This window comes from Phascolarctos cinereus, unplaced genomic scaffold, assembly GCF_003287225.1.
Source record: "Phascolarctos cinereus isolate Bilbo 61053 unplaced genomic scaffold, phaCin_HiC Scaffold_7;HRSCAF=346, whole genome shotgun sequence".
Classification (NCBI taxonomy): Eukaryota; Metazoa; Chordata; class Mammalia; order Diprotodontia; family Phascolarctidae; genus Phascolarctos; species Phascolarctos cinereus.
This window is the reverse complement of record NW_027556180.1, coordinates 28,289,101-28,315,578: the sequence shown is the minus strand read 5'-3', so window position 1 is coordinate 28,315,578 and position 26,478 is coordinate 28,289,101. Positions and strand designations below refer to the sequence as shown.

Below are 26,478 nucleotides of genomic sequence, written 5' to 3'. Positions count from 1 at the left end.
TTCATTTCTTTGTGGCCAACTAAGGCGCAGTAGAATGAGACCTGATTTAGCATCAGAAGACCAGTTACATATGTCTCTGTCACTTCTTGTGTGACTATGGGCAAAGTTGTTAGCCGTGCTGGGCCTTAGTTTTCTTATCTGTAAAAAGAGGAGACTGAACTGGATCCCTTCTGAGGACCCTCCCAGCTGAAATCTGTGATTCTAGGATTCTGTGAGGAGCTTCTTAGAACTTTAATAGGCTGGTTGTTAGCACACACACAATCTGTCAGGAGTTTACAACTGAAGCTTTGCCCCACCATCATTAATACCTCCAAGGATATACAGAAATACAGACACATAGGACTTGTATTTCAATGGTGCTCCTTTACTTAATTTTCATCCCTTTAAAAGTGAATGAAAGCTACTCTTAGAAATAGGGTAAGTCCCCTGCTGCAATTGTTGGCAATAAAAGACAACACTGCTTCTTCTGGAGGTCACTTTACCAGGGGATTTTTGCTTTGATTTCTAAGTCATTATGTACTGATGGAGCTTGTCATTTTCTTCTTCACATTAGTAGAAATCTATCCCACTTTGATAAGTATTCTGTAAGCCCACTCTTTATGTCTTCACAATATACAACAAAGCTCTCTGCTACTGAGTTAAATCAATGCTTTGTTATCAAGAAAGTCTCTTTTTGGAGGTTTTTTTTATGTCTAAGACTAAGTGCAGAAATTGAAAAAAATAAAATATTCAATGAAAATACCTATTGATTAAAGTATGTAGATGTAATAATCTTTATTAATTGGTTGTCTGTATAATTCTAAATCTTGGCTTTTTACTACTTATTACCTTTGTAAATTTTGTTGCTTTGTAAAATGGGAATAAAAATATTTGCACTACCTAGTTCACAGGGTTGTTTGTGTTGCGACAAAATGGCTTAAGATTGCATGTAAATTTGAGGTGCTATTATTCTCTGAATCAAAAGAGAGAGGGTTACTAGTGGACAAACAGATAGGGAGTCATGCAGTCAGCAATTTACCATGGACCTTGAAATCAACCAAAGGTCAGTGAACTAAGGAATAGGATGTAATGGCATGGGAAAATTTAATTCCCCATATTGTTTTTTGGGGAAAAATTATATGCATCATATGCTATCAAATTCATCCTTGGAGTATGCTAGGGGGCACTTCCAGTTCACAGGTAGAGAAACATTTGGTACGTTGGAAAGACCGCTGACTCTGGACTCCAAAGATTTGTACTCAAATCTTGTCTCTGATAATGACTACATATTCAGCCTTGGTCACTTGGCTTCCCTGGGTCCTAGATTTTCATCTGTGAAATGATGAAGTTGGATTCAAATGACCTCTCATGTCCTTTCCAGGTCTAAGAACATGATGAAATTCTTATTCTTTATAGGATCTTGGATAATTGAGTTGGAGTGACCCTAGAGTTCATCTAGTCCAGAGGTGGGGAACCTACAGCCTCAAGGCCACATGTGGCCTTCTAGGTCCTCAAGTGCAGCCTTTTGATTGAATCCAACCTTCACAGAACAAATCCTTTTATTAAGGTGATTTGTTCTGTGAAGTTTGGATTCAGTCAAAGGGCTGCACTTGAGGACCTACAGGGCTACATACGGCCTTGAGGCCGCAGGGTCCCCACCCCTGATTTCTAGTCCCATGTCTTCTGTTTGCAAATGAGGAATCTGAGTTGCACGGAGGTTATTTGACTTCCCAAGGTCACACCAGAAGGCCAGGGTGTAAACTGAGGGTCTGTGACACCAAATACAGCCCTCTTTCAATTCTACCATTTAACCTCTTCTTATATACAAGGACAAAGTAGTTGAACATTTCAATAAAGAAGGGTCTCTAGCATGTTCAAAAGTTAATAGACTGTAGGATTCTAAAGAAATAAAGAAAATAAAAACAAAGAAAAGTAGTTTTCAAACATAATAGATGAATACAGAGTAGCCTTGCAAGTAAATAAACCAAACCAAACCAAATATGGATAGTTCCGCTTGCTAAAATGCCAGAAATACCTGAAGCAGATGAGGGAGGTGATGGCTCATCCATTTTTAATTTTTCATTTAATTCATGGGACTAAACATCAATGAAATATTAAAACTCAAGTAATTTATGTTGGCAACACAATGGAAAATGACTGGCAACATGATACTCCATTAATACTGTTGAGTTTTAGTTAATCTACGTTAAATCACACCGCAGGCTGTTGGACTTAAGCTGGGGGTTAGTTTCTGCTTCTTTGGAAAGGCCTGATACTGAATCAGGCAATCTGAGGGGAGCATAGTGAAAGTCCAGAACCATCCTTGCTGATATTGGTAAGTAAATAGTCGTCATAGTAACAGGACCCATCCAGGGCCATCGTTTCATTGCTCAAGAGGTGCACTTGAAAATCACTGACGGTACACAGATTTAAATAGTGCCACTTTTCAAATCCATAATTGGGAGATCTTGGTTCCTCTAGAATTTGTGTTTCTAAGGTAGAGAGGGGAAAAAGCAGCATTTCTTTGATTATTATCATCATCTGATGCAGAAAAAAAAATTAAATGGGCTACAGGAAGTAGCATCTTTTAGTAAAAATGAGCCCAATAAAACCAAGCTCATTTCCTTTGCAGGAACAGTTCCTAGGCTGGTAGAACAATGTATCCAAGCTATTACAAAAAGTACCTGCTGGGAATCACTGTCCCATTGGCCTCTGTGTTGGTCAGCCCACATCTGGAATATAGGTTTCAGTAAAAATCATCATTAGCGGAGCTCCTATTTACATAATGCTATAGTTTGCAAAGTACTTTCTTCTCACCTCATACATGAGGTAATTAGTAGAGGCAATATTGGATTTGGGGGCAGCCGGGTGATGCCATGGATAGAGCACTGGGCTTAGAATCAGAAAGCCTCATCTTTCTGAGTTCAAATCCAGCCTCAGATACTTACCAGCTGTGTGACCCTGGGACAGTCACTTAACTCTGTTTGCCTCAGTTTTCTGAATGGCAAACCACTCCAGTATCTCTGTCAAGAAAATCCCAAATTATGTTATGAAGAGTCTGACACAACTGAAAAGAGTGATCAAGAAGAACAAAAATATTGGATTTGGGGGGGGAACTAGACCTGGGATTTCCTTGGTGAAGCTGATTTCATTCTCAGTGGGGCAACTTCCTCTGTCAGTACAGTTTAACATTAGCTCTGCAACTTAAATTCTTAAAGATTATTAATCCAGGGGTTAAGTGACTTGCTTGTACTCATGCAACCAGTAAGTGGAAAAGGTGGGACCTGAACCTAGGTTTTCCTGGCTCCAAGGCCCGCTCTTAATCCACATTACCCATCCAATAGGAGTTACTGCAATAATGATGACTGACTTTATAATAGAGGTCTACAAAGCACTTGGTATGGATTCTTTGAGCCTCACAAGAAACCAATAGGGTAGATAGTGAAAGTATTATTATTCTCATTTTTGGGGGGTGAGAAAAATGAGGCTCAGAAAGAGGAAATTACTTGCCCATGTCATAAAATGCCAGAGATGAGATTTGAGCACTGATACTCTTGCCTGTAGCTCCAAAATACTCTATACTACCAGGTATCTGCTGTTAAATATTTAATAATTGGCTCTCTGAAAAAAAAAGAAGTCAACCCAACACTCTTTTCCAGTTTAATCTATTAATAATTTCTTCATTATTTTCTCAAGTATAAACAATAAACAAAACAATGAAACAAGTCTAGATTCGTAGTATTTGCTGATTCCTGAAGTGTAAATGTTCACACTGAAAATGTAACAATTGGCTCTTACTAGTCAATTCAAGGGTCTGTTATTTCATTAATGGGTATACTCCATTCATCAATGCAGGTCACAACCCCTTTAGAGTTTGTTGATGGAGCTGTGAACTGGTACAACCATTTTGGAAAGCAATTTGGAATTCTTCAAATAAAATGATTAAAATATACATACTCTTTGAACCAGAGACTTCATTACTAGGCTTATACTCCAAAGAAGCCATCAATAAGAAAAAAGTCCCCATCTACTCCAAAAATTTGGTAGCAGTACTTTTTGTGAAATCTAAGACTTGGAAACAACGTAGATGCCTATCAACAGGGGAATATTACTGCACAATAAGAAATGATGTATCTGATGAATGCAGAGAAGTCTGGAAAGATTTCTTTGAACTTATGCAGAGTGAAGTAAGCAGAGCCAAGAAAACAATGTATACAGTGACTACAACAATGTGAATGGAAAGAAAAATGGTACACCAAAAAAGCGAAAGTAAACGTAACAAAATTATGGAGGTCAAAAGATCAAATAGGACTTGAATGAAGAGATATGAGAAGACACTCCCAACCTACTGTTTCATGGAGGTTGGGGGATCACAGGTATTATACATTACACATATTTTTGGACTTCTTCAATGTATCATTCAGTTGTGTTGACTTTTTTTCTTCTCCAAAAAATGCTATTTGTCATATAAGATAGTTCTCTGGGAGGAAGAGGAGGAAGGACATGTGAGAAATTATAGTGATATAAAAAACAGAAAACATCAATAAAAATTATTTTATAAATTTTTTTTCAGTGTGAGTAGTTATACCTTGGAAATCAGCAAATGCTACAAATTATAGCTCAATTTAGCATTTTGTTGGTCATCTAGACTTCAGAAAGTGATGGAGAAAATATTAATAATGCAGATTAAACTTAAAAGTGTGTCCTGCATACATTTTCCCCACAGATAGCTGGTTGTTAAATACTCACCTGCCCTTTCTCCAAGCTTCCCTTTTTTTGTGATGGGAACCACCATCATCCCACTCACTTGAGCTTACAACCTCATTGATCTCTTTGGCTCCTCACTGTTCACCTCTCCTATCTAGTCCCTTTTCTCTACTCACACTGCCACCACTCAAGCTCAGATCCTCCTTAGTTCTTTCCTGGGCTACTTCAATAGCCTCCTAATTGGTACCTCTCCAAATATTTCCCTATGTCATTTCAAAATGACCTTCTCAAGGTATAATCATAAGAAGAGCTATGACTATAATCTTCTACTCAAATACCTCCAGAGGCTCCCCATTGAATAAAAAAATTCAAAATTCTGAGCCTGGAGCTTAAAGCCTTCCATAGCCTAGTTCCTGTCTACTTTTTTAGACTAATTTCATACTACTCCCATTTCCAAAATCTAAATTTTAGTCAGAATGGACAGTTTGTCATTCCCTGCACTTGATATATCATCTCCAGCCTCCACGTATCTCCACAAGCCATCCCATTCTCCTGGAATGCACTTCCTCTTTCTCACTGCCTTTTAGAATTCTTGTCTTCTTTCAAGGCTGATCTCTGTGAAGCCTTCTTCGGTTCCCTTAATTGTTTAGTTCTCTCTGTCTCCTCAAATGTCCCTGTATTAAATTTTTACACCAAGTTTCTCTGATAAATGTTTCATTCCTTAAATATATAAAGAACTGAGCCAAATTTATAAAAATGAGAGCCATTCTTTAATCAATAAATGGTTAAAGGGTATGAACAGACAATTTTCAGGGGAAGAAATCAAAGCTATCAATAGTTATATAAAAATGCTCTAATTCACTATTGATTAGAAAAATTCAAATTATAACAGCTCTGAGATATCACTTCATACCTGTTAGACTGGCTAAGATGACAGAAGATGAAAATAGCAAATGCTGGGGATGACAAAGAAAAATAGGTACACTACTGTAATGTTGGTGGAGTAGTGAACTAGTTCAACCATTCTAGAGAACAATTTGGAACTACGCCTTTGACTCAGCAATAGTGCTACTAAATCAGTGCCTTAAAGAGGTTAAAGAAAAAGGAAAAAAACCTACATATACAAAAAATATAGCTCTTTTTGTGTTAGTTGGAAACTGAGGGGATGCTCATCAATTGGGAAATTGCTGAACAAATTGTGGCATACAATTGTGATGGAGTACTATTGTGCTGTAAGAAATGGTGAAGGGGATCCCAGTTTCAGAAAAAAAACAACAAACAAACAAACTTGGGAAGACTTATATGAACTGATCCAAAGTGAAGTGAGCAGGACTAGGAGAACATTGCTCATGGTAACAGCAATATTGTAATGATAATCAATTGAGAAAGACTTAGCTATACTCTGATTAATACAATGATTCGTGACAATTCCAAAGGACTCACAATGAAAAATGCTATCTAGTTCCTGATGGACTCTGAGTACAGATTATAGCATCTTTCTTTCTTTTTCTTCCTTCTTTTTTCTTTTTTCCTTCCTTCCTTCCTTCCTTCCTTCCTTCCTTCCTTCCTTCCTTCCTTCCTTCCTTCCTTCCTTCCTTCCTTCCTCTCTTTCTCTCTTTCCCTCTCTCTCTCTCTCTCTTCTCTCTCTCTCTCTCTCTCTCTCTCTTCTTTCTTTCTTTCTTTCTTTCCTTTTTTCAACATGGCCAATGTGGAAATGTTTTACATAAATTAATATGTATAATAGGGATTGTATTTCTTGCCTTCTCAAAGGTGGGGGGTGGGTGGTGGGAGGCAGAGAACTTGGAACTGTGAATGAAAATAAAAAAAAAGTAAGTACCTTGTATTAGGGGATAGTGAGTGACCCTGTGATTTAGGGAACTCCCAGACGAGGAAACAATTTCTACTAATTGCTGTTCAGCATTTTTGCAACTTAGACTCTTCCCTAGAGTACTGAGAGGTCATGTCACTTACCCAACCAGATAGCCAACATGTGTCAGAAACGGGGTTTGTATTCAAATTTTCCTATCTCCGAGGGCAGCCCTCTACTCACCACATCAGCAGTCATTAATTTTTTGGGTACCACCTAATCTTAGGCTGCTTTAAGAGAATCATCATGTTCAGAATGAGGGAGGCAACAGTATCATTGTACTCTGCTCTGATGACACAATATTTGGAGAACTGCATCCAGTTTTGTGTACAACATTTAATGAAGAACTTTGGCAAACTGGAGACAGTCCCAAGGATGATGCCAAAGAATGGTTCAGGGCCTTCAGACCATGAAATAGGATGATTGATTGAAGTCATTTATCTTGAGGAGAGAAGACTTAGAGTGAGCATAGTTGCCTTTAAATATTTGAAAGGCTGTCATGGCAAAGAAATATTAGACTTGCTTTGCTTGGCCACAGGGGGTGAAACCTGGAGTATGGGGTGGAAGTCAGAGAAAGAAAAACGTCTTTTAAGTCTAAGAAAAAACTTTTTAACAAGCAGAGCTCTGCAGAAGTAGACAGGGAGCCAGGTGTTCTCACATTGATAGAGGATTTTAGAAAAAGGCTGGATGACCAGTTCTTAGGACTGTTTTAGAGGGCATCCTCGGTCTGGCATGTAGATAGCCTCCACAAACCCTTCCAAATAATAACTACCATTTTATAGCAGTTTGAGGTCTGCAAAACTTCTGACATATATTATCTAACTTGAGCTTCACAACAATCTGGTGAGGTAGATATTATCATCTCCATTTTAAAGATGATGGAAAACAGGCTCAGAGAGGTTATGATTTGCCTAAGGTCATACAACTAATAAAAATCTGAGGCAGAATTTGAACTTGGATTCCAATCCATCTGTCTATGCAATGCACTGCTCAGTTTTCCACACTACTGTGATTCTTATGGATGGCTACTCTGCTTGAAAAATTAGAGTTAGATTCCCATATAATTAGCTCCCAGGCCTTGACTTGTCTCATGAACATTGCCCTGGGAGCATTTTCCCTAGCTCTTCTCCCTTGCCTGTAAATCTTTGTCTCCTAATCTCCTAATCTCTACTAGCTTCCCCGGCTTCTTTCAAGCATTCGCTAAAGTTGCATCTTCTGCAAGAAGCCTTTCCCCAGCGTTCCTTACTCTTAATGCCTTCATTCCAATCTTATCCTCACTTCACTCTGTCTATATCTTGTTAATTCATTATTTTGCATGCTGCCTCCCGATTAGACTGTGAACTCCTTTACTGCAAGCATTGTTTTTTTTTTCTGTCTTTCATTATATTCCCACTACTTAGCACAGTGCCTAGAATATAGTAAGTGTTTCATAAATAATAGTTGATTGACTCTTTGGTCCAAATTAATTTTTTCTGTTGTTCTCATATAATATTCTGCCATCTGTATATAGACTTTTGTGCAGCCTGTCCCCATGCCTAGAATATGCTCCTTCCTTACCTTAGAATACATAGTTTCCTTGAAAGCTTTTCTTGGGTGCCAGATGAAGTTTTTCATAACACCCTCCGTTAGTGCCTATCACCTCAAATTGTCTTGTATTACTTTTCCCCTATGGAAGAGGGAGGACATCAGGACAGGTTCTGTTTCACATCTTGTTTATATGTTTGCATTCCCAGTGCCTATATCATACTGTTTGGAACATAGAAGGTGCTTTAAAAAATGCTTGTTGGTTGACTGATATGCAGAGCAGCAAAAGATCTGTGATTTCTTCAGCATGTAGGAACCGTCTCTTTCTCACCAATGAAACCCACTGATGACTTAGAGAAGTCTTAGAGAGAGGCCTGAGAGGCCCAGAGACGAAGCGATTTTCTCAGGTGGACACAATGAGTTAAGTGTTATAGGCAGACTTACAATCCAGCTTTCTGTCCATTCTGCCGTGCTAATGCCGTACTTGTTTCACATTTACCTGAAGCATAATTTTGTTTTAAGGGAGAGAGTCCTAATGTGAACTGGCCAGCATCTTAGATATGAGGAAGGAGGAATCAGATAGGAGAAAGCCGAATATTTCAATCAATCATCTATCACTAATTAAGTACTTCGTATGCATTGTGCACAAAGAAAACCTTTAGTGGAATGTAAACTCCTAGAGGGTGGGGACTATTTCATCTTTGATTTGGTATTCCCATTGCCTTAGCACAATGGTTAACCCTAAATCCAATTCCAACTCCAACTCTAACCATAAACATTTTATATATGCTTGTTAATCTGAATCACATTTGGTGAACTGGAAAGGACCCTCTTTTCAAACAAAAGACCATATTTGTTATACGTCATTGTCATGTAAGTAAAAATATTTGAAGGCAGGGATTGTTTCATTTGTGGGTCCCAAACAACATAGAACATTTTTTAGTATGTAGCATATTATCCACACACAGCATATTTTTAGCATTTAGCATATTATCCATTGCTAACTAGGTGCAGCAGAAAGCGGGTCTGGATTTGAAGTCAAAAGACCTGGGCTCAAGGTGCAGATCTATTACTATCTGCTGATGTGACCCTGAGCAAGTGAGTTCACCATTTTGGACTCCAGTTTCCTTAAATATAAAATGAAGAGATTGAACTGTGGTCTCTTAGTCTATAGTCTCTTCTAGTTCTATGTCTATAATCTCATGGTTCCAAGTGTTTAACAAGCCTTTGTTGTTAGTTAAATGCCAACAGTAGAGAATACTGATGATATATATTTAGTTAAGACTGAAAGCTTCAGGGAAAGTCCATTGGTAGAGGGAATATCTTTATTTGGAGCTCCCTATGTTAGTAAAATCACAATTTTAGACTCTTTTCCTATCATGGTACTATAAAATGAGTTGGGGTGATGCACTGTAGTCATTTCAGTGGCCTGGTGATTATTTTTCACTATTTTTTTTCACTCCTCACCCAGGTGTTGAGACTCTGGGACATCCAGCATCAGCTCTCCATCCAAAGGATGGCTTGTCCTTTTACAAAGAGTCAGGAGTTTAAATGTCTCTTCCACTTTGATGAAGCTCACGGACGGCTTTTTATTGCCTTCAATAACTAGCTAACATTATTGGAGATGAAAAATGAGACCAGCAAAAGGGTCACAAGCCATGAGAAACCAGTTACTTGTGTGCTCTACAACTCAGTCTTTAAGCAGGTAATAGTTCTTGTGTGTGCATGTGCGCATGTATATGCATGTGTGTGTGTGCATGTGTGTGCATGTGAGTGCATGTGTGTGTGTGTGTGTGTGTGTGTGTGTGCGCGCTTCCCTAATAAGGGGCTTAGGACAGATGGTTGGGTGTATTGGAAAAGGCATTGGACTTAAATTTAGGGGAAAAAACCTCATGGCTCAAATCTTGCCTCGGCCACTGGTGAAGTGACAAGGGGCAAATCCCGACCTCCTTGAGCTTGAGGTGCTTCACTGGTAAAATGGACACAAGAATCAATCAGGAAAAATTTATTAAGCACCTACTATGTGCCAGTTGCTATTCTAGATACTGATTTTACAAAGGTAAAGATTAAACAGTCCTTACCCTTGAGGAGCTTGTATTCTATTAGAAAAGACAGTATATGTGTGTATGTACATGTCTATACATATATGCACTGGTACACATGCATATGCAAAATACATATGCACATATACTTAAACACATACATGTATCTGTGTATGTGTATATGTGTGTGTATATATATATATATGTATATGTATATATGTATAGTTACAAGATAATGTTGAAGGGGGAAGAGAAGGTATTGGGGGGGATGAAGAAATGAACTCATCACATCATATCTATAACACCTACTTGACAGGGTTATGAAGATAAAATGAGATAATATCTGCAAAGCACTTGGCAAGCATTTATTTATTTATTGATTGATTCATTCATTCATTCATTCATTCACTCATTCATTCATTCGTTTGCTCATTTATTTATTCATTCATTCATTCATTTATTTACTCATTTATTTATTCATTCATTCATTCATTTATCTACTCATTTCATTCATTCATTCATTTATTTATCTATTCATTTATCTATCTATCTATCTACTTATCTATTTATCTATCTATCTATTTATTTATTTACTCATTGATTCATTCATTTATTTGTTTATTTATTTATTTATTGGTTTGATTGTTTATGTGAGGCAATTAGGGTTAAGTGACTTGCCCAGGGTCACACAGCTATGCAAGTATTTTTTTTTTTAGGAGGAGAGAGGACTTTGGATCTGCAAATTCAGCAGCTTAGGTAACTCCTTATGTGGAAACTCCTTTACTTGCAGGTAGAAAACTTGCCTGCATTTGATAGCCTTAGAGAGTTGCTTGAGTGTAATGAAAACTTAAACGACTCACTCAGGGTCACTTAGCCAATGTGTCAAAGACAGGATTTGAACCTAAATCTTTCTGATTCCAAGGTCAACTTTCTATTTTTTTAATTTCATTTTTTATGCTGTTGGGATTTTTTTTAAAATTTATTTTATTTTATTCTGAATTTAAAAAATAAAACCAGCATTTCCATAACATAGTAGAATAGAAAAAAGTGATTGCACACAATTACAATTTTATTATGTATAACTTGCTATTCCTTTTAAATGTATAATAAAATTATCATGTAATAAAACCTTGAAGCATCATGCAACTGTCTCCTTTTCCTTTTCCTCCTCTCCTTTTCTTCCTTCTCCTTCTATAAACAATAATAATAATAATAGACAATTATATAGCACTTCAATGTTTTAAAAGCACTGTTATCCATCTGTCTATTCCATTACTAAGTGCTATGTAAATGCCAGTGACTGTTATGAAATAACTCACAACTCTAAGTTGCTATAATGCCATTTTTAAGCTCAGGGAGATGGGAATAAAGAAAAGCAATTTTGGCAGCAGGGAGTTATGGGGAAGAAACTCTTCAATAGAAGTATGCTTTCCTGTAATGGTACCTACTTTCAGCCGTGTGTAGGTAGTGACTTTCCTTTCAGCAAATACTCCAGCACTGACATAATAATATAAAAACTGTGGTAGCAAAACTAAAACAAACCCAAAGCGAAATGTACCAAACTTCTCTCCCTTACCAGTTTATCTGGCCATTGCCCAGCTACAAGCAGATCTGGCTCTAAAATGTCCCTTTTTGGGCCCATACTACTGCATCCAGAGGAAGGCAAGCTCTGAAATATGCATGCACCATAATTAGCAAGGATCTATTCTCTTGGCATATTTCACACAAGAGGCTCCCAGTGGCAGACCCGGGTGCATTCCTAATAAAATAATGCAGTTAAATGCAATGCCACTTGGTATGCAGTGTGAGAGCTGTTTGTCTTCCCAGCACTTTAATGATGCACTGCAGCTTTTGGTACCCGGGCGTTACCTGCATCTCAATGAAGAAGCACTGGTGCTAGAGAAAGAGAGGGAAATGCCTCAGTGATGGAGCTTTTGTGAATAGGGCACAAAGTGCAGTTTTTCTTTGCTGATGGAAAGAAACCCCAGGAAGGGGAAGTTAGGGGCATATTGTAGGGCAATTCAAGGCAATGGTGATAGCACCCCTCTCACACTGCAGCAGAGAGCTATTCCAGGCGTGACTGCAGCAGCAAAGCAAGACCTAGTCACAAAACAAGATCCAGCATATAGGCAATTAAATTAGGAAATTGCTCACACCTCCCTCCACCCCCCACCCCCGCCTTTATTTTTCTGCAAAAGCTTTGAAGCTTGTGTTGAAATGAGCATTTTGGTAAAAGCACAAGCTGTAGGATGTCGTGTTGCCACTAATGAGGGTTTGTCATGTGGGTTAAATGCTATTTTCCTTCCATACCAGGAGATAAAAATCTTTTCAGAATCAATCTATTCTGAGTTCCATCTACAGGGATTCATTTCATTGCAAATGTTTTATTGAACTTTGGGTAAGCAACTTGTTAATTTGGCTCCCTGGTGGCCACTAGGGCATATGTATTTTCTCAATAGTAGACACTGCTAATTGAGACCTGCAAAAGTGTAAAAGGGGACAGGGGCTGAGACGTTAAAATACAGTCAGGCACCTGATGGATTAGTAGATCGATTGGCTACACGTTACAATGGCCTTCCATGAGCTAATACTGGACAGTGGGCCATAAAGACTGAAGCTAGAGCTGTAACTAGTAATATTGCAGCATGGGGCAAAAAACAAAACCAAAAAAGGCCAGTAGGGGGGATGGGAAGCATTGGCAGCAAAAAAGACAGTCCAGTCAAGGTGCAATTGTGCTGGACAATGGCAGGGAGGGAAGATTTGGTGCCCATTGGGGATAGAGATGAAGACAGGCTCTGCAATCAGTGAATCAAGAGATCAACAGTACTTTACAGAGACTTTGCAAAATGCTGAGGCTACATACATACATGCATGCATACATGCATATATATAAAAGCGAGACAGTACCTGACCTCATGGGGCTTACAGTCTACTAGCATGTTTCCAATGAAGTAGGACCCCTAAAATATTAGGGAATTTGAGAACTGGAAGGGACTCCCATAGCCAACTAGTCCACAATCCATACATGAAAACAAAATCCCCACTTATATATCCAACAGGTGATTGGATCATCCACTTTCCCTGATAGAAATGCTTTGGAGATACTCGTGCTATCCTGTAGCATGGTATAGTGAAGAACTCCATGCTGAGTGACTATGGGAAGAAAGAAGCACCCCTTCTTCCTGGGGCAAAGCTACAGCTGGTCTGTATTTCAGGCTACCATATACTTGCCAGTCATTTCCAAACCATGATGCTTGCACTCTGACTATCCTCATCCTTCCCACCCCTCCAGAACCTGGACAATGCCCCCTGGGACTCTGGGCTGTTATACATGAGGCTTTGACTTTTCTTGCCTGGAGCTCAGGTCACCACACACTCTCCACCTGCTTTCATATGCACATGAACCCTTTCCATTTCCTTTCAACTTTATATATTGTCTTCCCTTTAGAATGTAAGCTTTCTGAGGCAGGGCCTGCCTTGTTTGCTTGTACTTATATCCTCAGTGTTTACTTAGCACAGTACTTGGTACATAATAAGCACATAATCCTTTCTTTTTTTCCTTCCTTCCTTCCTTCCTTCCTTCCTTCCTTCCTTTCCTTCCTTCCTTGACTTAAAATAAGAAAATAAATATGTAGACATGAACAATTAATATGCAATGCATGAGGTATGAGAGACATTGTAGTGCAGTGGTTAAAGAGTTGGCCAGGAAGACCTGGGTTCAAATCTTGCCCCTGACAAATTCTGGCTGTGTGACCCCGGGCAATTCACAACCTCAGGTGACATATTGCTTTTTTATGACATTTCTTCCCCCTTATTCTAGATTAAGAGGCAACATAGAATGATGAATAGAGGGTTGAAGTTGAAAAAAGCTAGGGTTCGAATCTTGCCTCTACCATTTACTAGTACAGCTTAATCTGTGTGAGCTTTAGGCAGCTCTCTCAGACTATAAATTATCACTAAATTGTAATTTGATGGTGGAAGAAATCACAGGTGCTTAATGTGCTGAGCCTCCATGTCAAGGTTGCCTTTGCTATTAATTAGAACTAGATTCATTTCAGTTATATTGAACTGTTGGATGGGGAGTGGGTAGAAGAATGTGTGTGATTGGACTCAGGGTCCTAGAGATTACCTTTGAAAAGAGCACAGTAAAGGGCCAGAAATACAACAGAGAGCTTCCTGACATCCATCAGGATGTGTGAATGAAAAGCTCTAAACTCCTATCTTTAGCATCTAATATCACTTCATATTAGTTGAATTATCTTTCCTCTTACTCATGTAACTATTTCATTTCCTTGCTTTCTGATCTTTCCAGATCCAAGCTTTTTAGGTTCATAGATTCACAGAATGTCAGAGTAGATTGCCTTCTCTCATAAATCATCAGTCTTTCCTTCTTTGCTGCCCACAAACACATCCATGTCTCTGTCTTCAAAAACAAAAACAAAAACCTCCGACTATTTCTGCTAGCTGTTGTTCTGTATCTTTCTTCTCCATCTTAGCTCAATTGCCTTATAGCAAACATATATGTATGTGTGTGTTGCTCTTGTTTAGTGATTTTAGTTGTGTCTGACTCTTTGTGACCCCATTTGGTGTTTTCTTGGCAAAAATACTGGAGTAGTTTGCCATTTCCTTCTCATTTTACAGGTAAGGAAACTGAGGCAAACAGGGCTAAGTGACTTACCCAGACTCACATAATTAGTAAGTGTCTGAGGCTAGATTTGAACTCAGGTCCTCCTGACTCCAGGCACAGTATTTTATACACTATGCCATTTTAGCTATCTATAGCTTTATCTATGGCTTTACTCACACATGTATATTCATATATGTATATATAACAGCAGTGGAAATCAACACATTGGCTATATTTGAGAACATGAAGAATATTTCCAAGAGCAGGACTAATTTGTGTCTTTATTAATAGTGTGTTTGTATGCCTCCCTTCTTATGTATTTTACAATTTTGAAGATTTCCAACTTTTATCATCTTGTGAAGTGAAGCCTCTGAATTATTTTGATTTGCATTTTTATCATTCATTCTAGGGCATTGTTTTCACGTGGTTGCTAAACATTTGCATTTCTTCTTTTGAAAACACTGCATCTCTCATGAGACAAATTAAAAGGTGTCTGATGGCAGAAATCACATTGAGAAATGTAAAGGACCTTAGAAATAAAATAGCCATTCATTTATCAAGCATTTAATAAATGTCTACTATGCGCCAGGCACTGTGCAGCAAGTGGTGATACAAAGACAAAAATGAATCAGTCCTAGCCACAACGAGTTTACATTCCAGGGGTGCAGGGGAGGGGGCAGGAGGTGGCATAGATACAGATAAGTAAATGTAAAATAGATACAAAATAAATACAATCAATCAATCTATTTGTTAAGTACCTATTACTACCAGGCTTGTGTTAAGTTTTGGGGATACAAAAAGAGGCAAAAAACAGTCCCTGCCCTCAGGGAGCAAACAATATGTACAAATAAGCTATAGACAGGATAAATAGGAAATAATTAACAGAGGGAAGGCACTAGAATTAAGAGGAATAGGGAAGGCTTCCTGTAGAAGGTGGGATTTTAACTAAGACAGAGGAAGCCAGGGAGGTCAGTAGTTGGAGTAGAAGAGGGAGAGAGTTCCAGGCATGGGGAAAAGCCAGAGGAAATGCCCGGAGCTCAGAGATGGAGTTTCTTTCTCTTGAAACAGACAGGAGCATTGGGAGGCAGTGGGCTCTCCCCCACTGGAGGTCTATATATATATACAGATACATGATTTGGGGAGAGGAGGGCACAGCAACTCAAGGAATCAAGAACGGTCTCATGCAAAATGTGGCGCTTAGATTAAGCCATGAACAAAGCTGGGGACTCTGAAAATAAAGGTAGGGAGAGATTCCAGTTGCCTGCAGTTTACAAAGGCAGAAACTGAGAAGTGACTTGTCCACATAGGCAGTAAGTAGAAGAGCTGGTATTTGAACCCTGGTCTTCCATCTCAATTGCAGTGATTCAGCTCTGCACAACACTAGGTGCATTTTTCACCTCCTGTCTTTCCCATGGTGCCCAGCAAGGAGGAATTCAATAAATACTTGTGGCCTGATTGATTGAATTTCTCACTGCAGGCTCAAGACTTTCCTGGCTTCCCCACCTCCTCCATCCCCATTGGTGTTCTTCAGTCTTCCTTTTGCCTGAATTTTGTGATATTTTTCTCTCTAATGCAGGGTTTTTTTTTAACGTCTTGCCTGTAGACTTTATTATTTCCTTCTGGAACCCACTGAGTATTCACCACAATGACTGCACTGAGTATAGACAAACAAAACAGTCCATCCATTACTCTCCTTCCTCTTTCCTTTATTTCCAGATAGAATTGTTCCCTTACACCTTCCTGTAAAGAAAAGCTTGTGGAATCCTTAGGAGTCTTCTGCAAAGGAGCCACATTTCTTCTTTTCCCTTTTTCTACATTGGCAAAGCTTGTCTTTGCAGCTAGTGGCAGCAGAATGAGCTGCTGGGGATAGGATGAGGAAACACCTGGCTGGCATTAACAACTGGAAGCCTCCACCCCGAGTAACTCAGCTGCCCTGGAGACTGTTCTAATGAGCCGACCTTGAGTCAGATTCTTAAAGTCAACTTTTTTTTTCTTTTCAAAATTGAGAGATACTCAGGTGTACATAATAAATAGATTCTATATACATATAAAAAAAGGATTACTGAAACCTCACTAGTACTGCTGTGGACAAATTCAAACATAATGGGGTTGGGGCTGGGGGATGTGATCATATTGATGAGGGGATTACAGACCTTGACACCCAAGAGTCAGCTGCTGGGTAGCATAGCAGATAGAGAGCTGGACCTCCTGTCAGGAAGACCTGAGTTCAAATCATGCACTTACTAGTTGCGTGACCCTGGGCAAGTCACTTAATATGTTTGCCTCAGTTCTCTCATCTGTGAAGCAGGAATAATAATAGCACCAACCTCCCAGGGGTTTTGTGAGGATCTAATGAAATAATAATTATAGAACTCTTAGCACGGTGCCTGGCACGTAGTAAGTGGTATATAGATGATAGCGATTATGTTTAGCCTTGTGAAAAGTAGACTTGGGCAGAATATGTCAGCTGTCTTTCAAGTATTTGAAGAGCTGTGACCAGAAAAAGGGACTAGACTTATTCTCTTTGGTCTCAGCGGGCAGAACTAGGTCAACTGGCATTAGTTTCAGAGAGGAGTAAGGAAAACCAAAGAGCTTGCCACAAGTGGAGTGAGCTATTGAAAGGCAGTGGGCTTTCTCCCACTGGAGGTCTCTAAGTGGTAGATGGATGACCCTTGTCAAAGATGGTAGACTTAAAGGTAGAAGGCACATTAAAGATCATCTAGTCCAACTTCCTTATTTTGGAGATGAGGAAATGAAGTCCCAAAGATCCTTTCCCAAGCTCACCTAGATGGCAAATGTCAGAAGGGGGATTTGAACCCAGGTCTTCAAACTTCAGATATGTTGCTCTTTCCACTGGACCACACTGCCTCTGTTACTGACAGGATGCCTGTTCATAATGGGGTTGGATTAGCTGATCTTTGAGGGAGTCCCTTCTAACCCTGAGATCATCAATAATCATCCACATCCTAATTCATTTATTTTAGTTGCTTGTGTAGGATAGATATAAACTCAGTGTTTCTTCATTTTGTTTAGACATCATAACCAAAGCAGAAAGTTCAACTTGATCAACTTTTGACAATTTTAAAAAAATTCTAATTTACATCATAGGTTTATAGTCTTAAATTGTTGTCGGAAGAAGGATTGCTATTAGAAAAGGGATCTCCTGAGCAGGTTTACAAACCTACCAGGTTTCTGACCTGAATGATCTCAATTGCTTGTCTCTTGCTACATTCCGGAAATTGCTATTCCATTCACCTCACTCTCGCTGTGAGACATAACTTCAAACTGTTCCTTCTGAAATGGCTTTAGAGGAAGTAATGCGCTTCAAATGATGGTGTCTGAAATAACCCAGAAGCTCACGTGATACTGGTGATGGTAATTAAGAATGATGAGCTGAGCAATTTGCGGTTGATGACTTCTACTAATGCTATTTCTGTCTCCTCTTCTTCACTCAGGGAACACTTAGAAAATCAGCCTAGAATTATTAGTATGCTAATATGAATAACAATCATTTATATTTTTGCAATGCCTTAAGGCTGATAAATTTCTTAATAATAATGACAGTTAGCATTTATACAGCACTTAAAGGTTTTCGAAGATATTTCCATATGCAGTCTCTTTTGATCCTCACAACCACGCTAGGGTTGTTCTTTTGCAATCTCCATTTTACAGATGAGGAATCTGAGGCTGAGAGAGGTTACATGACTTGCTCAGGGTCACACAACTTATAGTCATCCAAGGCAGGATTCAGACTCACATCTTTCTTACTCTAAGTCCATCTACCATGACACGTAGCTGGCTTTCAACAACCTAGTGATGTAGCTAGGAAAAATAGTATTATGCCCATTTTATGGGTGAAGAAACTGAGGATCTTTAAGGTTAAGACTTGCCACAGATCACATAGCTGGCATTTGTGTCAAGCATATCTGACTCTAAGACAGATACCTTTACCACTGTATCAAATGGCCTACACTTAATTTCCAATAATTCGCGTGATGCACTTGCCCGAATGTTGAAGGGTAAAGCATAATGGATGTTTAATTGATCAATCAAAGAAGCATTTATTAAGCACCTGCTATGTGACAGGCACTGTGTTAGGCTCCCGGCATGGAAAGACACAAAAAGAAACAATCCCTGCCCTCAAGGAGCATGAAATCTAGCCTGGGGATACAACATATACACATAAATGATTTACAAAGCATATACCAAACAAATTCAAGGCAATTTGGGAGAAAGGTAGTAGCATCTAGGGCCATCAGGGAAGGTTTTTGTAGAAGGTGATTCTTGAACGAAGGTTTGAAGAAAACTAGGGATCCTGAGAAATAGAGGAAAGGAAAGGAGGTCATTCCAGGCTTGTGGGATGACCAGTACAAAAGGCTTAGAGTCAGGAGATGGTGTACCATTTATGAAGAAAAGGAAGGTGGGTGGGGAGAGGACAAAGTATGTATGGAAGTGAATAACATGCAATATTATTGGAAAGACTGGTTGGAGCCAGGTTGTGAATGAAGGATTTGTAATATCCTTCTTACCTGGTCCTCTTAGCCAGAGGCAGAATGACATGATGATTAGAAGCCTCAGTCTGGGAAGACCAGGATCTAAATCCTGCCACTGATATTTCCTTTACATTTCCAAGCCTCAGGTTTCTTATCTATAACCTGGGAATTTTAACTTTGATACAACAAGAATTTCTTACATACCTACTATGTAACATAAACCGTGTGATCCCAGGCCAGTCAACTTTTCAGTGCCCCAGGCAACTAACATTATACATAGGAGGAAAAGGTTGCTGATCTGTATAGGTTGACAAGTTTCCTCCCTATGTCAACGAAATCACAGGTATAGAGAAAGAAAACACATTAGTAAAGATTGAAGAATTTCTGTTGTCCAAAATATGATATGAAGCTGGATCTAGGACTCTTAACCTGAGGTATGTGAACTTAAAAATACATTGTAATAGTTTGGTTTGGAAGGTTTGCATTTCAGTATATTTGGTTTCCTTTGTATTCCTATATATTTTATTTCACCCATTTGTAAATATTATCCTGAGAAGGGGTCTATAGGCTTCGTCAGACTGCCCGAGGGTCCATGTCACCAAAAAAGCTTAAGAATCCTTGAATTGGGTGAATCATATTCAGAGCTGACCTACTAGGCTTCTAGCTTGGACATACCCTCCAAGTGGCCAAGGAACCAGGTCTAGAATTAGACAGGAGAATGTGAATTGGCTGGCTTGTCTTCTGGGAAATTGCAAAGCTTTAATCATGCCAAAGTACTCCCAGATACAAAGTTCCGTCTTTTAAATACCAGCCTTCTAGGGTCATTGTATGGTTGTGAGTCATGAACAGCACAATGTCAAATGAACTAAAAATGAATAGCGCACAGAGGGCAATAGAGAGACATGGGGTAGGTCTGGACAGACTTAAGTAGAACCGAAGTGAAGTAGAATGAGAACAGCTAGCATTTATGCCTTGCTTTATGTGGAGCATCCAATCTCAGTTGATCCTAATAGCAGCCCTATGGGAAAGGAAGGAAACAGACATTTATGCAGCACCTACTATGTGCCATGTACTGTACTAAGCACTTTTACAAATATTAAATCATTCAATCTTCACAAAAACCCCTTCGAGGTAGATGCTGTTATTAACCTTATTTTATAATTGAGGAAACTGAAGTATTCAGGGTAAGTGACTTGCCCAGGGTCACACTGGTAGGAAGGCTATGAGGCTGGATTTGAACTCAGGTCTCTTGACTTCAGGCCCAGCAATCTCTCTATTGCACCATCAGCTGCCTCAGGGGAAAAACACCCAAAACAATCTCATTTGTCCTCATGACAACCTTGGAAGGTAGGTGCTATTATTATTATTACTACCATTTTACAGTTGAGGAAACTGAAGTTAATTGACTTGTCCAAGGTTACATAGCTAGTAAGTGGCTGAGGCTAGATTTGAACTCAGGTTTATACCTATTTTGGCCCAGTACTTTGTCCATTGCACCACTTAACTGCCTATAAGCCAGATATTATTATCCCCTTTTTCAGATAAGGAAAGTAAGGCAGATTAAGTGACTTGCTCAGGGTCACAAAGCTAGTAAATGTTTGAGGCAGGAATGGAGGTCAGGTCTCCTTGACTCCAGGCCCAGGGCTGCAATGCTTAGGATGTCACCAAAGAAATGTATGATTGAAAAAGCATTAGGTTGGCTGCAAGGGCTTGCTGGTAAATGTTTAACAACCAGCTCTCTGAAGAAAAATTATACCCATGACACACTTTTACATTTGATCTGCATTATTAATATCTTTTCCAACTCTTTCTTAAGTCTAAACCAACATTAACAAACATTTTGTTAAATCAAAACAATGTTTTGTTAAAACAAAACAACAAATGAAACCCTCATTTTTAGTGTTTGTTGATTCCCAACATTCAAATGCTCACCCTGGGAATTTAACAATTGAATCCCATGAGACAATTAGAGCAGGCTCTGTCTCACTCTTGAATGGAAATATGGTGAGAATGGGGGATAATGGGTTGATAGCTGGAGTGCTCTGCTGGCATCCATCCTAACGGTATCAGGAGAAATCAAGGAAGATCTTGGCATGTTGGGTGGACGCACTATGTCACGTTCGTGGGAGCTCATGGATGAAAGTCATGTAAGGATAGGCAGACACGGAGGAATGATAATCAGTCTACATTATTGAAAGGAACAACTACAATGATAAGATCTTAGATTCATTTGAAGATTTTTGTAGCTGCCAAACCTAGTTGTTGTGAGGTTCCAACAAGATTAGGAATGTAAAACATTTTGTGAACTTTAAAGTTCTTCATAAGTGCCCAGTATTATTATTAATAAGTGGGCATGGGATGAATGAGGCAAAATCTTTGTTTTCCAGCTGTTGACCGAAACCACTGAATGGGAAAATAAAGGCTGCAAGGAATGAAATTTCAAAGAGGGCTATGAAGTAGGAAGCGGTGACAAGTCAGGGCTGCCTCACATGCTCAGATGTCTATTTTGAGGCGAAAAAAGAAAAGGTTAGAGGGGGCAACTCTTGGAGACTTTGGAGTTAAGGAGATGTTGTTAGCTCTTTGCAGATGAAGCACTTCTCTTTGTGACTTGGCCTCACTTTATTTGGCTCCGCTCATGTTCCGCTTGTGAACTCCTGACTCTTCAGGACCCTGGAGAGTGACAGCTGGGGAGCCAGGCTTCTGAAGACTGAGATCAATACTGTCATTCACCTGCACAGGATGCTGTCTTCCCACGGCTTTCTCTATAAAAAAAACTGTTCAGAATTCCCAAATGATTCTATGATATGAACATGCAAAAGATGCCAATAGAATCTCCAGAGTATAGCCTGCATTTGAACCCCAGCTCTCCTGCTTGTTGTCTGTGTGGCCTAACCCTCTGTACCTTGCCTCAGTTTCCCCATCTGTAAAATGAGAGACTTAGACAATCTCATCTCTAACATTCATGCCAACTGTAAGCCTTTTTTTCCCCCCAGTGATCCAGTCTCTGAAATCTGAATGTTCTGGTCTCTGACTTGCTTTGATGCCCATATTTTACATATACTTCAAGCCTAGCAAAGGGTTTTGTGTATAAGATCTCATTTATTTGTTACCAGAACTCTGTGAGGTAGGTGCTATCAATGTCTCCATTTTGCAGATGAGAAAACTAAGGCTCACGAAAATTAAGAACATAGTCACACAGTGAGCATCTGAGGTGGGATATGATCCCACCCCTGACTACAGAGCCAGCTTTCTATCCACCATTCCATGCTATCTTTCATTGGGTATTCATTTATTTTAAAAGTCTGCATTGGGGATATTTCACAAGTGGCAGTGGAGAATTCTGACTGTGAGGGAAGAACTAAAAGTCATGAGAAATGAGTTCAAATCCTGCTGCTGTCTGTGGACCTTGGACAAGTCACTTAGCATCTGTGGACCTCAGTGACCTCATCTGTAAAATATGGGACAAAATGATCTCTAAGATCCTAACTCTAAATCTACAGTTTTGGCTACACAGGAGATAGGTGTGGTACAAAAAGCTTCAGATGTCTTAGAAGTTTAGTTTGGTGCTTGATTATTTCAGAGGACAGCAGCTGAAAGAGACACGATCAATTGTCACCTAGAAATTAAGGATCCCTCCTTTGCTTGAATATTGGAGGAAAGTCTGCTATTTGGCCATCATGACAATTGCATTTGAGAAACTTCTTTGTGGCTGATTGTAATGATAATGTGAAATTTTAGTTCAGTACAGAGTTTCCATGCCAGGAATCCCCACATTGGCAAAAACCAATAAAAGGGATTTAAAAGATAACAATAATGATGATGATAACAAAAATAATAATAGCTACCATTTATATAGCACTTAGTGCCAGGCACTATGCTAAGTGCTTTACAATTATCTCATTTGATCCTCACAACAGTGGTAGGTTCTGTTGTCATGCACAGTTTACAGAAATGTAGGCCTTGGCAATGATTCCCATTAAATTTTCTTTCATTAGAGGCAGGTAAGTGATATGGTCAATATAGTGCCAGGCCTGGAGTCAGGGAGACCAGAGGTTCAAATCTAGCCTCAGAAACTTACTAGCTGATTGAAACTAGGCAGGTCACTTAACATCTGTTTGCCTCAGTTTCCTTATTTGTAAAATAGGCATAACAATAACACTTACCTCTTAGGGTAATTAGGAATATCAAATCAGATCATATTTGTAAAGCAGCCTAGGCAGTTAGGTGGCATGGTGGGTAGAGTGCTCGGCCTGGAGTCAGGAAAACTCATTTTCCTGAGTTCAATTCTGGCCTTACATACTAGCTGTATGACCCTTGGCAAGTCACTTACCCTTGTTTGCCTCAGTTTCCTCATCTGTAAAATGAGCTAGAGAAGGAAATGCAAATCACTCTGGTATCTCTGCCAAGACAACCCCAAATGAGGTCACAAAGAGTCAGACACCACTGAAATGACTAAATACACAGCTTGGTATGTAGGAAGTGCTATATAAGAGCTAGCCATTATTATCTAGCCAGTGCCCATTGAGACATGGATCTTGGGTATTTTCTGGACCTGGAAGATGCTTATCCTTCCAGGAATCTTTCATTCTTCCATTTTTGCAGGTCTCATCCTAGCTTCTCTCCTCATTACCCGAGGTACTTGAGTACAAGGCTTCTATAACCTGTAGGCTTATTAAATATAATGGTGGCGAAATGCCAGTAAACTAACCAGGCGACTCCCCACCAGGGCTGACCATCCTCCCTATCCGAGGCTCTGGTTGTTGGTCCCTTCTCCTCCCATTTGTTTCCAAGTGCACTGAGCTGTGCATCTTGATGTCCTGTTTGCTAGGTTAACGTAGATTTATACCTAACTTCCCTATGCTCTTCGTTCTTTATTGACCCATCCATAATAATGTTTTCATCGAAAAAAAAAATGTATAGTACCTGGAGAGAACAGGAGGCAGCAAGTAGTTTAGGGCCTTGTTGGCATTTAAGGCAGTAACTGTGACATTTGGTGGGAATGGCCATCTTCCCATGATGGATTGGCTACCTTCGTTTGCTGAAGACTCAGCTGAAGGTGACAGATACTTAACAGACTTGCTCCACTTCTCCCCTCATCCTGGAGTGAGTCATAGCACAGTTCCATTATCCAGTAGATCAACTTTCTGATCCAAATAGGCAAGATTTATCTGATGAGATGTATTCAATAACCTGTTATTCTAGAGTGTCCTCCACTCGCAAGGATGAATGGTGCAGAGGGAAACTCTTTTCTGAGAAGGGGTTTTATTTTATTGTCCCCTAAAATTCTACCTCCTCATAGGATCATAGGTTTATAACTGAGACCCTGTAGATAGTTTTTTCTGATGCCTCATGTTTTACAGAAAGGAAAACTGAGGGAAGGAGGTCAAAGGTTCCAAGTAAACATAGGTAGTAAGCCTGAGTCAGAATTCAAACCTTGGTCTTCCTTACCGAAGTTAAATGTTTTCTTGCCTATGTTAACTTTTCTTTTTGCCCTGGACTTGTGATTTCTTTGGTATGGGAAACCTGTGAGTCAGGAAACTTCCTTGTCAATGCTGTTGGACCACTCTGCACCTTATAGTCTTAGACGGGTGGGTGGTTCAGTGGATAGAGTGCTGGACTTTGATTCACCCAAGCCTGAGTTCAAATGCTGCTTCTGACATGTATTAGAAATGTGACCCTGGGCAAATCATTACACCTCTGACTGACTCAGTTTCCTCATCTGTAAAATGGGGATAACAATAGCACTCCAACGGTTATTCCGAAGATTAAATGAAATAATATGTATTTACATATATTATACATATACTTGGAAAACAATGCTTGTCATCATTGTTAGTATTTAAAAGTGACCTGAGCACTGCAAGATTAAGCGACTCATCCAGAGTCAAATAATCAGAACGTGTCAGAGTCAGACGTCACCTCAGGTCTTCCTAACTCTGAGGCAGTTCTCTAGTATGCCATGCTACCCCTCATTTGGAATATTATCAATTAAAAAAAATTATTACCCCAAACTCTAATTTCCTTATGGGAGGTCGATACCAAAAGTGCATGACATTTGCATCTCCATTCTAGGAAATTTGTGTGATTCCTGGTAAATATCAAATTCCTTCCTGATTCCATTTCATTGCAGGTCATCAGTTCTGATACAGAATCTACTGTTTCTTTCTGGATGATAGACACTGGGCAGAAAATCAAACAGTTTACGGGTTGCCATGGCAATGCAGAAATCAGCACCATGGCCCTGGATCCAAGCGAGAGGAGGCTTTTAACTGGGAGCCCAGATGGTGCAATAAAGGTGTGAACTAACTCTGGGATGCTGTTTGCCAGCTCTTTTCTCTACAGGAGCTGAGCCAAAAGGTTCTGCTGAGGGAAAACAACATCCATATAGGGATGTGTGTGTGTGTGTGTGTGTGTGTGTGTGTGTGTGTGTGTGTGTGTGTGTGTGTGTGTGTGAATGCTTGCGTGTGTGTGTGCCTTGTTAGAGGAGAGATGTGACCAGATGACATAAACTTATTAATGAAAACCTTCAGTAACAAAGCTGTCAGGGAAACAGCCTTTGAGTGGACAAAGCATGCTAAGGCATTCTTGAATGAAGGGGTTATAAATGTAGATCAAAGCTTCTTTGCAGAAGCAGCACAATGACCAGGACTGCAATTACCTAACAACCCCTACAAGGCAGCCGGTGACAAGTGGACTGCTGCTCCTTGAAAATATTGACCATCTTAATATTTCTGTCCTAAAGCATGTGACTATTTCTGAAATGTCAATGGCTTTTCCCTGGATCCTTGTTAAGGATTTTTTTTAATTATTATTGTCTCTGGGTTTATTTTATTAATCTTTATTATCATAATACACTGGTACCTAGAGATGAGTTGTACTCCCCATATTGCCATATGGCGTGTCTTGCATAACCTAATACAAATTATGTGATTATTAATTTATTTGGGGGCACAATGCCAGTTGCTGTTTACTACTATAATACACATATGAAACTTTGGGATTTTTTTTTTTAGCAGGAAGGACATACTCATGATTTTACCAGAGTAGGTAACTCTCGATGTGGAAACTCTGTCACCAATTCAAGATTGGCAACTCATCAATAACTTACAGTTGTAGAGAGTTACCTAGGCCCCTGAGAAGCTAAATAATGGGCCCTAGGTTCACACAGTTAGTAAATAGAAGAACTAGAATTTGAACTCAGGTTCTCTGATGCCAAATTCAGCACCCTTTCCTTTCCAA

At 39.4% G+C, this 26,478-nt stretch overlaps 1 protein-coding gene across 1 annotated transcript in view; it reads left to right on the top strand.

The window, feature by feature from the left end:
* Positions 1–26,478, top strand: part of WDR49 (WD repeat domain 49) — a 115,629-nt gene that overhangs the window by 45,130 nt on the left and 44,021 nt on the right. Inside the window, 2 exon segments of the mRNA XM_078147652.1 lie at positions 9,549–9,782; positions 25,370–25,534. Coding sequence (XP_078003778.1) covers positions 9,549–9,782; positions 25,370–25,534 — 399 coding nt within the window.